This window comes from Amphiprion ocellaris, chromosome 18 (genome assembly GCF_022539595.1).
Source record: "Amphiprion ocellaris isolate individual 3 ecotype Okinawa chromosome 18, ASM2253959v1, whole genome shotgun sequence".
NCBI lineage: Eukaryota > Metazoa > Chordata > Actinopteri > Pomacentridae > Amphiprion > Amphiprion ocellaris.
The window spans coordinates 4535721-4552905 of NC_072783.1; the positions used below are offsets into that span (position 1 = coordinate 4535721).

The window sequence follows — 17185 nt, forward strand, 5'->3', positions numbered from 1 at the left end:
AACAGCCACCGATGCTGAAGACAAATGCGATATTGAGGGTAAAGACGGATGGAAGTTGGATAATGTGTCAGTGCACGTACCTGCGCTCATTTCTCACAGCAGCCAAGAAAGGTGGATATTATTGTAATTGCCCCAGTTAGTCGTTTGTCAGCAAAAGCCCAGAGAACAGGCAGTGCCGAGCCCGAGGGCGGAAAACTGTTAAACGCCGCATTTTGTAACAGCTTGCAGTAGCCTTAGTGGTGCAACCTACTTTTTACAGCTGCTTGGCGGAGATCGTTTTGATCTTTTTTTTTTTTGCTGATAAAGTAGATTTTATTTTCCTTTCAATCTGTTTAATAACCACCAAGCCACCAGGACATTTTGGATGTACCAGGGAGAGCTTAAAGTTTTGTTTTTTTTATAGAATCTGCTTAATTAAACTATTCATTTTGGGCGAATACATTGATTTTGTTGGAATATCACAATTTTAAGCTTAGATTAGGATATTTTTCTTTACTGAACTGTTTGTTATACATGATTCATTCAATTAGCGTTAGAGAGATACAAATCTAACAATTTTTCTGTATTTTACAGTTTCTTGCTGTGATAAATGGTGTAATTTTGGTGATTTTTATTTATTTTTATAATAATGTGCTTTTTTCAAATTCCAAGGGTTAAATCTAATAGGTAAATAGATTTTAAGGAAATAAGGCCATTTTAAGAGTACGCTTGGATATATTTTTCCCCAGCAGAACTGTTTGTCATACGTCATCCTTCATTTTCAGTGGAAAATCTGACAATGGCTCTAATGAATAGTTGAATTTCAGTAATTCTTTTGAAAAGATAGCATGCTTTTCACACGCTTTGGTGGGCTGTGGGGCTGACAGGGTGACACAGCTTGCAGTAGCTTTAGGAACTTTTTACAGTTGCTTGTTGAAGATCGTTTTCGGATCAACACTGGACCGAACGTCTACCTTTATCCAGCACGGGGCCGAAGATGGCCAGGTTGTCCTTGATGGTGGTGCAGTTCCACCGGCGGCCCCTGAACTGGTGCTGGCACTCCTGGATGCCCAGCTTGACCCCCTCGGCGACGCTGGGCATGATCTCGATGTAGTTGCGGCAGAATCGCAGCTGCTTGGGCACCAGGCCAGGAATGGAGCCGCACAGGATGGGTTGGGAGCCCAGAGACGAGTACTGCTGCCCCAGGGCCAGGGACCTGTGTCACAGACAGGGGGGGGATGCATTCAAGACCTGCAGGACAAAAAAGCCCTGCACGCTGTCGTGGACTGGGACTAAAGATAACACACAACACGCATCATTGCAAATAAAAAACAGGCTTCATTTAGCGCACACTGAACCAAACTTTCTCTTTTTGTAAGTGCAGTTTTTAGGCTTCATATCAATCACTCAGTCAGACCTTATTTATGTGGCACCTCTCATACAGGTTAGCTCAGTTCAAAGCGCTTCACAGATGACTGATCAGCCGACAACAAGACGGAACAAGTGCAGAATAAAGCTAGATTTTGAAAAAAAAAGGAGATAATATTGAACCCCGGTACATTTTTTGGCAGTGGCTAAAAGCACACTGTAAATCACTTGAATTCTGATTAGAAGCTTTAAAATTGTGAGTTCAATGCACTTTGGTTGATTATGTAGGTGAAGGTCAACCTATGAGTCCTGTAAATGAGCCGAACTGGAGAAAACAAGTTCAATGAACATAAAATATTAAGTTGAATCAACTAGCGGTAGCAGCTGGATGTGTTTCTTTTTATATTAGCTAACTTTAAAGTGTTTCTTCTTCATTTAACATCATGAACTTACAGTCACAGCTGTTGAAGCCTTTTTTAGTCCGTACAAAGACAATCTGTAAAGTTAATTCTGGACTAAATTCAATATTAAACTCAGTTAATATTGGAGTTATTTTGATTGTTATGCAATGAAATTGAATTGTTTGTTGCAAAGAAATAGCCAGAATTTAATTTTACAACAAGTTTCCATCATGTCAGTTTCTTCAAATTACAAAAAAATCAAGACAAAATTATCTAACAATGCACCCTGGGAAGTCTGCTTATACGCTAGTTTTGTTTCCTATAAACTTAATTGAATTAGTTAAATGAACTTTCTAGTGTTCGTTCATTGAACTTGAGTAAAAATGCAATATATAAATATCCTATTTTTACAATTAAAAGTGATCTGAAAGTAAAAATTAGGTTCATTTAACTATGAATTAGCAAGATTTACATTTATTTAACTGGCAAAAAAATACATTAATTTGACTAAATTCCTTTGGCATGTCGAACATGGTAAAGGAATTTAGTCATGCCAAAAAATACTGAAAACAAATGGAGAAATATCTGGTTAGATTTTGTAATAATCTTCAACCAAAAACATTCATATTCATGTCAATAATCTGCAAATTTTAGGCATATTTTTGTTCTGTTGCTTGTGTTTTCACCGTGTTTAACATGTGAAAACTTTGGTTTCTTTTGCGAGAATAACAAAGTTTTGCAGAAAAATATATGTATATTTTTCTCACATTGTCCCACAACTCAGGTGTCATATCTTCAAGTACTTTTGCACTTTTACTGGATGCTAGAAGTGAAACTACTTCCCTCGCAGTACAACTCTTTGCCCTCCGTGAACTCAAACCCCACAATAGCTGGAAAGGATGGTGACCTGCCAGTGAGGCCTCGGCGAAAAGCAACCTGCTGCCATGTTCATTAATCTCACCGTAAGCGAAGCCCTGTGACAGAACAGTGATTCCTACTTGAGAGTTTTATTGACTTATCTGCTTAATGTAGTTTATACTAAGAGCTCCTGTTTATTTTCTCTCCCCCTTTCTTTTTTTTTTCCACCAGCAGGAGGGAGGTAATAGGCCCACTTCAGGGCAGGGATACAAGCTATTAGCAGTGATTTTTCAAAGTGTTCCCACTTGTTAGCATGCACAGATCTGCTGATCTAACAGATAACACAACAACAAACCTGTCTACTCCATTTGGGAAAAGCCCCCTCGCACTATTTCAACTGTCTGAAAACACCTGCCCCTGCAGTTCCAGCATCAATTTGTGGTTTTCCTCTGGAGCTGATGTTTGAAGAACGATAGCGATGCCGATGACGGACGAACGTGACACGCGTGAAGCTCTGCACCAGAATGCTGGAGCTGATGCGTCTAAGCAGGGATTAATCACTGCAGCGAGACAGCCGGGATCGCCTTGTGATGCCAGGAACCATCACAGTTTCATTCAGGTAATTAATTTTAATTGCTTTATATTTTATTTGAAATAAAAGAGAGCGAGAAAACAAGTTTGCCATGCCCTGTGTTTTGACATGCTTTCCGTGATGACAAGCTCGAACAAAACTGTTGCTTCCAGAAGCTGCAGGACGTTTCTTGTTTATTCCTCTCTGAGATTACGCACACCCATTTATACATGAAGAGTTTGGAAGCAGGGTGGTCTAACACACTTTCTGTAGTTTTTGAGAAAAATGGGTTAAAAGCTTTGTGTTTCCAAGAATGGTCAAACATCTGAAGCACCGCAGTGTAGTTAGCTGTTTCTGTGACTTTAGCTATGTAGTAAGCGTCTTTCTGTGACCATAGCTGTGTATTTAGCTGTTCTTGTATTAATTTAGCTGTGTAGTTAGCTGTTTTCTGTTACTTTAGCTGTGTACTTAGCTTCTTTCTGTAACTTCAGCTGTGTAATTACCTGTTTTTCAGTTACTTTAGCTGTGTTGTCAGCTTCTGTCTATGGCTTTAGCTGCATTGTTAGCTTCATTCTATAGCTTTGGCTATGTAGTTAGCTTCTTTCGATAACTTTAGTTGTATAGTTAGATTCCTCTATGACTTAGCCACATTGTTAGCTTCTTCAATCACTTAAGCTGTGAAGGGTTTGGAAGCAGAGTGGTCTAACACATTTTCTGTAGTTTTTGAGAAAAATAGGTTCAAAGTTTTGTGTTTTCAAGAACAGTCTAACATCCGAAGTGCCACTGTGTAGTTTTTATGAATTTATCTATGTAGTTAGCGTTTTTTTATGGCCATAGCTCTGTATTAACTGTTTTTTGTATTATTTTAGCTGTGTAGTTGGCTGTTTTCTATTATTTTAACTGTGTAGTTAGCTTTTTTCTGTAACTTCAGCTGTGTAATTACCTGTTTTTCAGTTACTTTAGCTGTGTTGTTAGCTTCTTTCTATAGCTTTAGCTGCATTGTTAGCGTCTTTCTGTGGCTTTGGCTATGTAGTTAGCTTCTTTCTATAACTTTAGTTGTGTAGTTAGCTTCCTCTATTACTTAGCCACATTGTTAGCATCTTTAATGACTTAAATTGTGTAATAAATGTTGTTCTATGACTTGAAGGGTTTGGAAGCAGAGTGGTCTAACACACTTTCTGTAGTTTTTGAGAAAAATGGGTCCAAAGTTTTGTGTTTTCAAGAATGGTCTAACATCCGAAGCGCCACTGTAATGCTATATTTGGGTTGTGGGTTAGACCACTTTGCCACTAAAATCTAGACCAAAAAATATTACAGAAAAGATATATAACTCGGATGTTTTGTGGGTTAGACCACTCTGCTTCTTCCCTCTCATATATGTCACCTGGAGAAACATATTTTACAATACATGCATGTGTTTTGAGCGTTTCTGCAGCTTCGCCAGCTCCTCTCGGCTCGGACAATGTGGTGCTGGAGGCCATGAAAGGATCACGGCCTGAACAATTGACGCTGATCAGATCAGAGCGCCACTCCAGGATGACCTCAGGACCCCCGCAGGGTGCAACCCAATCACAGCAGCCACCAACTCTGACAGATGAGTGCAGCGCGGCACCCCACCCCGACACAAAAGTCAAGCCATTGAAGTCACAGCAGAAAAAAATCCCCCCTTTTGATAAGTTCACAACTCATGTGCGATACCAAAACCCTTCCCCCAGCCTCCCAAAAAGCTTTTTGATCTCAGGTGAGCTCCCAGGTATCAGCGCCGGTTGTTTTGCTTTTACAGCTGGGTTTTTATGGAATATGATGATCCTGCAAATCCACTCGTGTTGTTGAATGAGTGACACTGATACACAACAAACAGTTCTCAGGTAACCTCCAGCATGTGTAAAGCAATAAAAAACTATCAAACGCTGCTACACATAGAGCCTCTTCCCTATCATATCCATCTCAAACTTCTATTTTCCCATGCAGGGTTTGTAATCTGATCATCAATCTCCCTTCGTGTCCTTGTCTTGCGTTTACCCGAGCGAAAGGAGCCACATTAGCTCATCTGCCAGTCGCAACATCACTGAGTTCAAGTGTTGCTGACTTCACTCCGTCTGGTGACTGAGTGACTAAGGACCTTTAATTACACTGTCTGCTTGCTCGGTTGCTGCCCATTAATCTCTCAGGCACGGGATGGACCCGACTGGATGATGCTTTGCTGTGCATTCAGACCACCGTGCCAACTTCAGCTGGGCTGCTATGCTACATGCCCACCGCTCTGACAACACCAGGCTTTCTGATGGAATCAATTAGCAAACCGCATGAGACTTTGTGGTGGACATAGCATGTTTAGACTGCATTCCGTGGATCTGCCAGCCTCTTTGTCTTTGTTTGCAGAGGATGTGCCTCGCTTGATCCGTACGGACAGACGAGATGAAAGGGATATCTTTTTGGCTAGGTGCTAATGAGAGTCTTAACCCGCGAGGCGCGTTGTGCAAACAGACGCGCACGCAGACGCATGCATGCCGACCACGTGTGCCACGCTGATCCTGCCTGCTCTGCCTCACTTCTCGGAAGCTACGAGCGACGTGTCTCAGCAGCAGAGACCTCCAGAGAGGCAGAATGCCGGGGGAATCCGCTGCAGGGAAGGAGACGAAGCAGCCGAGCAGCAAAGCGAACTGCAGGGCTTGGCAGGTGCATGCCTGGGCACGTCTGCGTGGGGCCTCTGCCGGCCCTGGGGGGGTTTTACGGCGTGGTTGGGGGTTTTCTCAGCATCTAAACTGGGTTGATGTGAAAGTATGATGGGCCACTGGAAACCACAGAAATGAGGCAGAGGAAACAAAGGGATTCCACCACACACCTCGCTTAAAGAGTGGAAATTCATGCAATCAAGGCTGTAGCACTGTCAACAAAAACTTTCAAACTGGGCCACTCCCAGCGCAGCGAAATCACGACAACAAGCTTCAGAAATGGCATCTCCCCCGTTTTGTCTCACAGCTTGAGTCAAAGGGTGAGTCAAGGAATCTCGTACTGTCAGAACTATGTTGCAGCTGCTGTGGTGGGAGGTCTGCGTTACAGAGTGCAGCACACATAAGCTCACTTTGTGTGACAGCAAGTAAGAACCAGGTGACCCTCTGAACCTGTTGAACACAGCATGAGATCTGACCTCACCGGCTTTGATCTGTACACAAGTTCATGACTAGAGTCCCTTTACGAGTATTTTAAGGTCATTTTCCACTGCAGTGCTGTTTTAGGGTGGTCCGAACTTCCAGCTACAGGTACCACACCTGTAGAACCTCTAGCAGGAGTAGAACAAGTACCCACACCTGGGTAGCAACCCTAAAAAACTACTGTGCAGGACTCAATGCTTAATCATTACACATGAAGAGGACGAGGATGATTTTTCTGCCCTTTCGATGTCTTTGTCCAATGTAAAATCCACCATAAAGTCCGACAGAACAAACATCCAATCTTGTATTTCCTACATAATTAGAGAACTAGAGTTAAGTCCAGTAACTACTATTTGTTGTTGCTTTGACACAGTTGAGTTGATGTTGCAGTCAAAGTTTTCTCTCTATATCAAACAGAAGCACAAGTTCTGTAAGTTCTGATTACATTCTTGTAAACACTTGTGGCACCTGGCACCAACCTCAAGTTCCTTGGAAAAACCCCCTTTACCATCTCAGGAGTGCTGATGTCCAAGTCTTTTTGCCTCATTTGGCAAATGAAACACCATTACGAGGAACTGCCTACGAAACGCCATGTTAATTTAAAGTCAACTTAAAGATTGTACAGGGCAAGATCCACACTTTCTTGGATCTTCTCCCTAACCTTTGGTATAATAACTTCGGATAATAAAAAATAATATGATAAAGATGGTACTACAATAAAAAATACTTAGTTATATTGCACCTGTGTTGGCTAAAACAACTTTCATCTTACCATGAAGAGACTGTCCTCTATAGTTTTTATATAGGAAGTTATTTTGCGCAGCATGTCCCAAAAACATTGAACTTCTTTGTTTTCTATCTATGGCTAGCCATTTTAACACTTACTAGCTGAGTCTGACCAACTACAAGTAAAATTACAGGCAGCAGTGTCATTTTGAGTAGCAGTAGTGACACTGTGACAAGTCAGAGTTTTTATTCCAGGTATCTAAAATATTTTAAATATCATAAAACAACAGTGACAGATATCTGTAATTCAGTTTCGAATAATAGTTGCAGATATCTCAAACATAATTTTGACTAGTCTGAATTGCATAATGCAAGGCTTTCCATTGGATATTGGTCAATAAAGCATTTGTTAGCAGAAGTAATGACTGATATGGTGAATAAGGTTCTAAGAAAATGCTGTAAAATAGGAAGAAATGAATAGTGTGGAGTTTGTGAAGACATAAAATTGACTTGTGGTTAAATTTTACTGGAACTTTTGCCTCCAGTTTCTATAACATGGCAGTAAAATGGCTGCTATAGGTGTTTTTGCAGTGTATGTTTGAAAAGCAGGCCACCTCCAGCTTGGCATAGCTTCTGATGTAACAACAGATATTTGCTTTGTCATTGCGTCTAGTCAAAACTCTAATTCTGGATATCTGTAATTACTGTTCAACTGGGCCAAATTCCAGTTTGAGATCCAAAATGTCATTCTGAGCACTTCAAACTTAATTTAAAATACTTAAAACAGACAATGTACATATTTTGAATTCAAGGTGATTAGTTATCTTGAACCAGTATTATGACCAGTAAGAATTAAACTTAAAATGATCTGAAACTGGAATTTCTACTAGTCATAATTTGTTTTTAGGTATGTCCAATGTGAATTGTAGACATCTACAGCTGAATTGAGGTATCTATAATTAGAAAACCCACACAACTGAACTGTAAAAGTTCCATCATTTGTCCTGTAACAATGACAGTGTAGTTATCTGAAACTATACATATTCAGATGCAGTAATTGTTGTTCATGTCCATTACCTTTCTTACTCATTCTTTGTGTTTTGCACATCAATTGAACAAGGAAATAACATGTCACTTCCTGGCGCCATCTTTGTTTTTGAATGCAGAAGTCAAGTTAGCTTGATTGTCTTTTTCAAATTACATTCTGACATGAGTGTTTTTTTAATGTTTTAAGATACTTCAGGGATTCTGGAAATGTCTTCCAAATTATGGTAAGTTTTCTCAGACAATGTTTTTACCCTAACTTTGGTTCGTATGTGTTTAACCTTTAGCAACACATCTAGCTAGCTAGCTAAATGTTAGCTATGTGCTTCTTGTTGATTAGCTGACACCAGAGCTGGAATAAAATTGTCTATTTCACTTTTTATTCTTATTAGTATTACCAGAGAGGAGCTGGATTAGTTTAACAGTGACCATTTTATGGACTTCTCTCAGTTCTTTATAGTGAGTGTTTACTGTTTTACTTACTAATTACTGTTTGTGTTTTAGTTATCTGTCTTATATTTATAGGACTTCATTTGACTTCAGGCTGTGCAAGTAACAAAACCACAAAGTAGAAATACTTCATCACAAGTCCTGCATTTAAAGTTTTACAGAACTAAATATACTTCTTGATGGTGTTTGATTGAGAAATTAACACGTATGCAGTATTTTGCATACATGTAGCTGGCTAAAGTGAAGCTAATTGCCTCTAATAGGCTACTGTGGAGTAGTTTAAATTCACACTAGGCCTGCAACCATCACTTCATTGTTGGTAATTATGTCAATTATTTTCTCGATCAACCAATTTGTTTGTCACAAAATGGTTAAAAATGTCAATCGGTGTTTGTTAAAGCACAAAATTACATCCCCAACAAAAAGATATTCAGTTTACTGTCATGAAAGAGGAAAGAAACCAGAAAATGTTTACATTTAAGCAGCTAGAATCAAAGAATTTATACATCTTTCCTTAAAAGATGCTCAACCTGAATAATTGGAAATCTAAATAGTTGCAGATTCATTTAATAGTTGACAACTAAATGGTGAATTGTTGAAACTCTTATTTATACAACTGGATTTTATAAGCTCATCATGTTTTGTGTACAAAATCTGCAAAGTAACTACTGCTGTTGAATAAATCTTGCAGAGTTAAAACCCCAAAAATGTAAGAGACTAAGAGAAAAATGCAACTAGTTTGACTCAAGACTAATATATATATATATATTTTGTTAGTTTCCACCACTGGTGACACAAACTGAGATGTTTTCAGGTTGTTTGTCAAAAGAAAAGGTAAAAGTTGTTTGTGAAGTTGAAGTCGCAACCAAAATATGAGAATGAAACATCAAGAAAAAGTGAAGAATTGAGCAACCTGTCACAATCAATCCCTCGGTGCATCATTACTTAGACACTGTTTAAAGACTCATGAAGCTACAAGGTTCCTATTTCAAACTGCTTTTATTAAAATGACTGCAAGCAATGCAAAGCTTTATTTGTACTGTCTGCTCTGTAAAAGTGCTGCATCCCTGTTGCCAGATGTTAAAAACCTGCTGACATACTGGGAAACTCTCAAGGATGTTGCTTTCTGGTCAAGAGGGCAGGTAACGATGGATTTATCGGCTTCTGGTTTGGATTTTCATGTTTTTTCTTCAGATTCGATCATTAAAATGCAAAAATTGTCCACGATACTCACGAATCAGATGAAATTCTCTGTTTTATTTAGAAAGAATCATTTAATCAAGCACTGAAATCTGAAGTTTCTGTACAACTAAGTATGCTTGATGGAGAGTTTGAATGGATTCTACCTTTACAAACATGTTTCAGAGCTGATAAAATGCTTGCATTCCATTTCATTCGCCCCTAGCATTTATTGATGACGGCTGCCAGTTGTTTGTAGACAGGTCTGAATAAGTTAACTTGTTTCATTAAAAAAAATAAATTAATAATGTGGGGTTATGCTGGGTTTGTGCCTGCAGCGCTGAGCCCTGAGTGTCTGCTGTGAGATCCAATAAGGGATCCGCAAGGCCTCGGCAGCAACAGACTGCAGGAACGTTGTTTGCATTAAACTCTAATCTACCTCCAATTTACCTCTATATGTTGACGCCGCAGCTCAACTTGTCAGATTTGCCCGCAGGACGTCGTGTTGCTAAATGAGGCCCTAGCAGAGCAGTCTGAAAACTCTGCCATCAGAACCTCGCACATAAATCCCACGACAGGATCCGTGGAGAGATGAAGACACTCGAAAGAGAGTAAGTGGGCCAAGGAAAGTTGCCGGCTTTGCCCGAGGATGGGACTTTTCCTGGTGGAGGCTGGAATGCGAAAAGCTCCTGTCTGTGTTTTGTTGTCTTCTCTTTTTCTCTTTGGCACACTTTTGATTTGTAGTTCAACAGCTCCTGGCTGATCAGATAAAAAATGACAGGACCCCTGAAAAATGTTCCAACCTGTTCTGTCTTTCCTGCTGCAGACGGTTGCAGGCAGTGTGGAGTTGGGACAAGGAGCCCCTGCAGTCACAAGTATGGAGACGTGACGAGGGAAGCTGAGCAGGGTGTAAACTTGTGAACCTGCCTGTCAGGAAGAGAGCAGCCGAAGCTCTGCGCTGGAGAGCCTCGGTGGCAAATGCACGGGAAATGTAGTGTCTTTGTGCGACTGTAGGTGGACACAACAGAGTCTGAGCTGAAAGGACGGAGCTCGTTTGAGTCTTGGGGGACTGTGTGAATGAAGCACGACTCAAACAGCGCATTGTTCGTTCATAAGGGGGCAGCTTGTTGGCCCCAGATTGGCGGCAGCATCCTCTGCGAATCATAACTCGTGATGGAGCGTTCGGAATCTCCTGGAATTCTTCTGCGGAAATTTCTGACACCGCACGGCGTCTTTAAAAGTAATTAAAAAACTAATTGCTGTTGACTTTCTCATGGCTGATTGATCTGAGGGAAAGAAGAAAAAAAGAAAGAAGGCCCGCACTGGTTAAACCCAATTCCTCTGATCTGCTGTTGCAGGACGCCATTTTTACAAAACCAACTGGGTTTTTCCTGCATTGAGGAATTTCTGGCACCACTCAAATGAGTTTTAGCCAACACCAAAGGAAAATCACCAGCGCCAAAATAATGGGAATTGACATTAAAAAGAGCAATGCACTGTTTTATAGACAATTTTGCTAATTTTTTTCAAGCACAATGGACATTTTTGCTTGTCAAATTGCCAGAAAATGCATAGTTTTCTATCAGTTGCCTTTAACTCGTGAGGATCAATCATGCTTAAGGCCCATTTTTTCAGTCTGATCCAGGAAAAACACTTGTCATGCATGTATTTGATTCTCCATTCTGCTCTTACATGCCTCAGTAGGGCTCTGAAATGTATTGAAAGTTCACAAACTTGACATCTTCTTGAAGAATATTGCTTGTTATGGAAATTCTTTATTAAAACTTTGTAAAAATTTGACCATGTTCTTGAGGAAAATGTTCTTGCTCAGCTTCTGCTGTTGAGATGACATTTAACCATTTATGTTTTTTGGCTTTATTTGATAAATAAGACAGGATTTTGTAGAAACATGATCATTTTTGCAGTTAAAGCACTGAGATATTAACTAACCATACTAATAATGTAGATGTTTATCATTATTTCACTTTGACATTAAGATATATATTTTTTTATATATATTTGACAAATTTCCAGACAAAAAAGTTCTTGTTCGGCTTTTAGTGTTGAGACAATATTTAACTTTTCAAGATGTTTGGGTTTACTGGCTAACATGGCTTTATTTTTAACTTAGGTCCCTGGAAAAGGGTATAATTTTGGCATAAGGACTGAAATAATAACTAATTCTACTTTTCATGTGGAATTTTACCATTATTTCTCTCTGGCATTGGTAAGTTTTTTTTTTTGAAAATTTGACAAATTTCTTGAAGAAGTTCTCGTTCAGCTTCTGGTGTTGAGATATTTAACTTTTCAAATTGTGGCTTTATTTTTAATTTAAAGTACCTGAAAAAAGGGTACAATTTTTGTATTGGGACTGACATATGACCAGATTGCGACCAATAGTGAAAAAATAAAGATGAAAAAGTTCAACATTTCTTCACTCTGACATTGTTGTTCATGTTTAAGATGAAGTTTTGTATTTGCAGAGACTGCTTTGACATCTAAACTTCTAATTTACACATAATAAATGATAGTCCTCTCCTCCTTTTTCACACTGGTGGCTGTTTGGTTGACCTGATCGACGACCCGAGGGCTTCAAACTGAATCCAGGCTGCACAGGTGTGATCTTTGTCGCTTGACCCTGCGTGTCAGAGAAATTGCTTTCTGCTAATAATTAACCTCAGTAACAGGCTGTGCAGGTGAGATCAGCCGGGTAATGAAGACTTTTAAATAACGCGTGCGGTTGTTTGTGCGTTTCGCCTCCACACGTGTCCCCTAATGACGTCTTTCGGCCCCTGGCCGCGGCCCTTTTCCCTTTGAGGAACTGTCCTGGCCTGTGTTTTTAGTGCAGCTAATAGCGGTGCACCAGGGGGACTTTGTCATTTCCTACGAGAGCGCATTGCACGTCCTTTGATGGTGCTCGAAGATTAGGACTCGCCTTCGCCGCTTTGAAATACCACTCTCCTTTGAAGCCCTCACCTAGCTGTTGGTGTAACTGGATAATGTCATCCCGCAAGTTTGTGCACCGACTTGTGATGTTTTCGGTACACAAAACAAATTCTCACGACTCACAAGAACTCTTTTCTTGATGGATAGCTTGAAAAAAATGCATCTGAGTCATTTTTTGCCTCAGTTTGACTTTGCAGTGGTACTACACCTGCTTTAGGGTGAAGAATTTTCGTTATTTTCCATCATATGTTGTATAAAATCGCACCTTTTTTTGAGAAATGTGCCCTACAATGGCTCAAAATTGCCCTTAACTCCAGCCCTATGGCAGCCATCATCCATACATAACAAGAAGAGACAGAATGAATAGCAATGCAGGTGTGTTTTTTTAGCCAATTTTGTTCATTTTTTAAAGCATAATGGTCATTTTTGTTCATCAAATTGCCAGAAAATTCATAACTTCTATCCAGTAAGGTAGCACAAACCTTTAAAGGCCCATTTTTTAATTTTGATTTTGTGTTTGCAGAGACACAAACCTATTCTGACAGTATCTAAACTTCTAATTTAAACATACCCCGGTGCCCCAAATCCCTCTTACTCCTGCACCTTCCTGCTTCTTTTCCTCCACCTTCCTCCTTCACACCCGAGCATCCTTGATCTTTTCACACCAGGCGGCAGACGAAAAAGGATTTTCTCGAATCGTTTAAGTGACCCCTTTTGCCACTGGAAGGGGTTTTGGGGTTGAAGATTGGATTGAGGATTGGAGGGGGGTGTCACAGTCGGGATAATGACATTCCTGAGACCCAGAGATGGACTCTAGAGCCGCGTTTAAGCCGCTCAGGTTGAACTGGGAAGGTCTGTGTTTGGACTGGGCCGTTTGGTAAACCTGGAGGTATGCCGCTGATATTACCGAGAGGCTCCCAAAACTTCCACAAGTGGTGCTTTTAAGAGCAAATTTAGGCTCCAAAATATGATATACTGCAGTTTATATTCGGAATAACTTAACATTTCTTGTAAGAAATGACATTTTTGCAAAAGTGGTGCAGATTTATTTGACTTTTACCACCTATTTCTGGATTTACAGCAGCGACGGAACATTAAACGCTGCTTCCCAGTCTTTTTGCCAGACTGCCAGTAATGTTTCACCTGCATGGAAGTTCAGCAAAGCCCCGTTTAATTCAAACAAACACCGGTCAAACCCGGATTGCTGTTCATTAAATCTGATGATGACATGTGTGTTGTTCCGCGCAATTTGCTCTGCAGCCGTCAACACTGATTTCTTTCTCCTCTTTCTGTCGTTCTCCTCCTCCCTTTCCTCCCCGTCCATTGTTCCTCTATTTGATTTCACCTTTTTCATAACAGCAACTATGTAAATTTCAAGTAATCTTGTAATGACAATGAGCGCCAAAACGAAATGAACAATAAGCGTACAATGCCTCCCGCTTTCTCATGCGGCTTTAACGGCGGCGATGATAACAGAGGATTAAGAAAATAACAGTTATTGGATTTGAACATCTCGCGGCTGTGTGGCGTGATATGACAGAGTTAAACCGATAATCACCGCTGATGCTCGGTGGCTGGAGTCGATTCAGCGGAAGGTAATTCCTCGCTGAAAAGTGACTGTCATCATTCGCTTTACAAGCGTCACTGTTTATGCAGGAGGGGGGGAAATGCAAACACAGAGCTGGCTGCTGTTCTGAAAATAGACGATGGGATGTTAAGCCGCTGCGGCTTAACACGATATTAGGAGCGACTCTTATTAGCAGTCTTTGGCATTTAATAAGAGCAGCATTATGTCATCTCGTGTTTTGATACTCCTCGATTATTGTGCGTAGATTAAACAAAAAGCGAACCCAAAGCAGGTATTTTTAAAGACACTGTGGGACCTGTGGATTACGCGAGGTCACATCATAGCCTTTAATGAATTCCCTCGAGCCCAGATCCGACAAAAACTACTGTTTCCCCAACATTCTCGCATTTCAAGAAGGCAATTTACGGCGCTCCTCTCCAAACCCGCCTCATTACTTTGCTATGCCTCTTTTCTCTCCTCCTGCTGCACCTCGTTCATGCATATGTGCATATCAGCCCAGTTATTTATGCCCTGTTTTGTTTTCAACACCCCATCTTGTAAAAAGCAGAGCTGCCAGGCCTGAAGCTCAAGCCGTCCCACCTCTGGCTGGAGAATTTATGGCCGAGTCATCGCCCCTGAGACGGAAGCCGAGAAGATGCCTGATCGGGGCCTTCGCTTGAAACTCGGCACCCTTCTTGTTTCAGCGCTTTTTGGACGTTTTCGCCGACCACTGACAGCGCTGCCATTCCTCAGCACCTGCCTGGTCACCTGAAGCTTTTCATCTTCCCCAGTCCTCCCCCGGTTGCCTCACTTCAAAATTTGTTACCCGAAATCAAAGGTGAGCGCGTCATTGTTAGGGTTTCGAACATTATCCCGGTGTCATGTAAGCTGCCTGAACAGGACAGCTGCAGGTAATTCACACACAGAGGATCCCTCAGCTCTTTGTCGCCGTTGTCTTACGGTCGCTGCGGAGGCCAGGAGTGGGTGTAAAGTCCTCTTTGCCATTAACACTTCAGCCCTGTGGCCTGTGTGCGCTTGGCAGCTGCCTCGCTCTGTAAATGAAACCAGAAGATGCTTCGCGGTTTGGACAGCGCTAACGGTGGGACCACATGCTAGTTGGGCTACTAAAAGTGCAGTAGCTCTGACAAGTATTGTGCCACGAGCCAAGAGAGCTTTGTCATACGCCCACGCAAATATCTTCCAAAATAGAAGCTTTATGTTACAAAAGAAGATCAGGAGCTATGAGGTCAGCTGCATGTAGCTGAATCTGTAATGAGATAAAACCTCTAAATTTTCAGTCGCCGGTGCCAAAAGCGATCTGGGGGTAATTTAACAAAGAATAAAACCCTGCGGCACCTAAACATATTGTCTCCTGACAAATCCGTAGTGGTGGGGGTGAATTGTGCTGCAATTGAAAAGCAAAATGATATGCTTAACTGATTTAAGGAGGAGAAAAAAAAATCAGGAATTTGCTTGCAAGTGCAGCTGATACCCAACGCTGGGCTGCAAATTTGCAATATTTTTTGGGGAAAAATTGTGCAGAAATTTGTCAGTTTCGACAATTCTGGTTCACTTTCCAGCGGCCTGAATGTTGAACAGTGACGCACAAAAGGAAACAAAACAAAAAAGATCCTTTAAGTTGTGATTGCCGTGCTTCTAAAAATGATCTGGTTGTATTTCAGGAAAGAAATTTAGCATTTTTTGAGGTTTTTCATTGTCCCTGAACAATTTCTATCACAATGATGTGCAAAAGTCCTGCCAGTGCAGTTGACAATTCATCTCAACCTTGTGACCCCTCCGCTAGTGTGCACAATGTTAAATTTAAATTAAAAACACATTTCTAATCATTTAATTCAACCTCTTTGCATCGCAGCGTGATAAATGGACCTGAGTGTAAGAGGGGAAAAGAACGGCAAGCCTTTTCCGTTACACTAGTATTTGAGGTTAAGATTCTTTGGACTGGGCCGGAGAACATTTTTCCACGCAGTCAACTGAAAGTGCACATTCTGCCCTCTCACTAAATGATCATTTGACCAAATAATAAAAAAAAAGAACTACACAACTCTCTCTCACATGCAGCTATACTAGACAGGGTTCTGATGCGGATTCGTACTCACCACCAGATGGGATAGCCTCCAAGCACCCGCGAGCTGGACAACCACACACACATCAAATATCCAATCAGATACAAATCCATGAGGTAAGCCTTTCTTTTTTCTTTTTTTTTGTTATTGTCGTTGCAGAGTGTTGTTGTTGTGGTGTGATGAGAGGAGGAGGATCAATACATAGAACTTCCAGTGGTGGTGAAGGCAGTGAAGTTTCCAAAGGGGGGCAGCTTCTTGATTTGTTGAATGAAGGGGGGAAAAGAAAAATTAAAATGATATTGTATGAGAGAAAAAAAAGTAATCTTGCTCCTGTTTTTCCCCCTTTTTTTTTCTTTGAGTCGGGCCAGGAAAAGTGTGTCTTGTCTCCTAGCAGTTAAGAGAATAAGTGTCTCTTGCACTCACGCTCCTACCCGTCCTCTTCTTCCCTCCCTCTTCTCTGAGGTTCTTCCCTAAGGTAGATATCTTTTTCTCTCTCTCTCTCTTACTTTTTTCTCCCTCAGGATGCCTCATCCACAGGCCCAATATTAAAGGGGAGGGGGGTGAGGAGGAGAAGGAGGAGGTAAGACTGAAGAAAGGGGGGAGAGAGAGAGAGAGAGAGAGGGAGAGAGAATGAGGTTTTTTGGAGATGTCAGCTGGCAAGCCAATCACAGAAGATGGCCTTAGGTTACGAAAAAAAATTATTATTCGTTCCCATCTGTCAATCACACGCCACCCCCTGGTAATGTGGAAAAGAAAAGGGGGAAAAAGAGTGAAGAAAGAGGGAGGGAAGGGAAGTGAGAGAGAGAGAGAGGGAGGGAGGGACACATCTCATCATGTAAAAAAAAAAAAAGAAAAAG

General features: G+C 41.0%; 1 protein-coding gene and 1 long non-coding RNA gene across 2 annotated transcripts in view; one reads left to right on the forward strand and one right to left on the reverse strand.

The window, feature by feature from the left end:
- Positions 1–16828, reverse strand: part of wnt3 (wingless-type MMTV integration site family, member 3) — a 29457-nt gene extending 12629 nt beyond the window's left edge. The window contains exons 1-2 of the mRNA XM_023268442.3: positions 16362–16828; positions 954–1195 (exon numbers count right to left, since the gene is read on the reverse strand). Of these exons, the coding sequence (XP_023124210.1) occupies positions 954–1195; positions 16362–16441 (322 nt within the window). The 5' untranslated portion in view covers positions 16442–16828. The remainder of the gene's footprint in view (positions 1–953; positions 1196–16361) is intronic.
- On the forward strand, positions 1190–11531 carry LOC118470152 (uncharacterized). Its single transcript, XR_008599492.1, has 2 exons — positions 1190–10342; positions 10558–11531. It is a non-coding gene; the product is annotated as an uncharacterized LOC118470152 (long non-coding RNA).
- Positions 16829–17185: the final 357 nt, after the last annotated feature.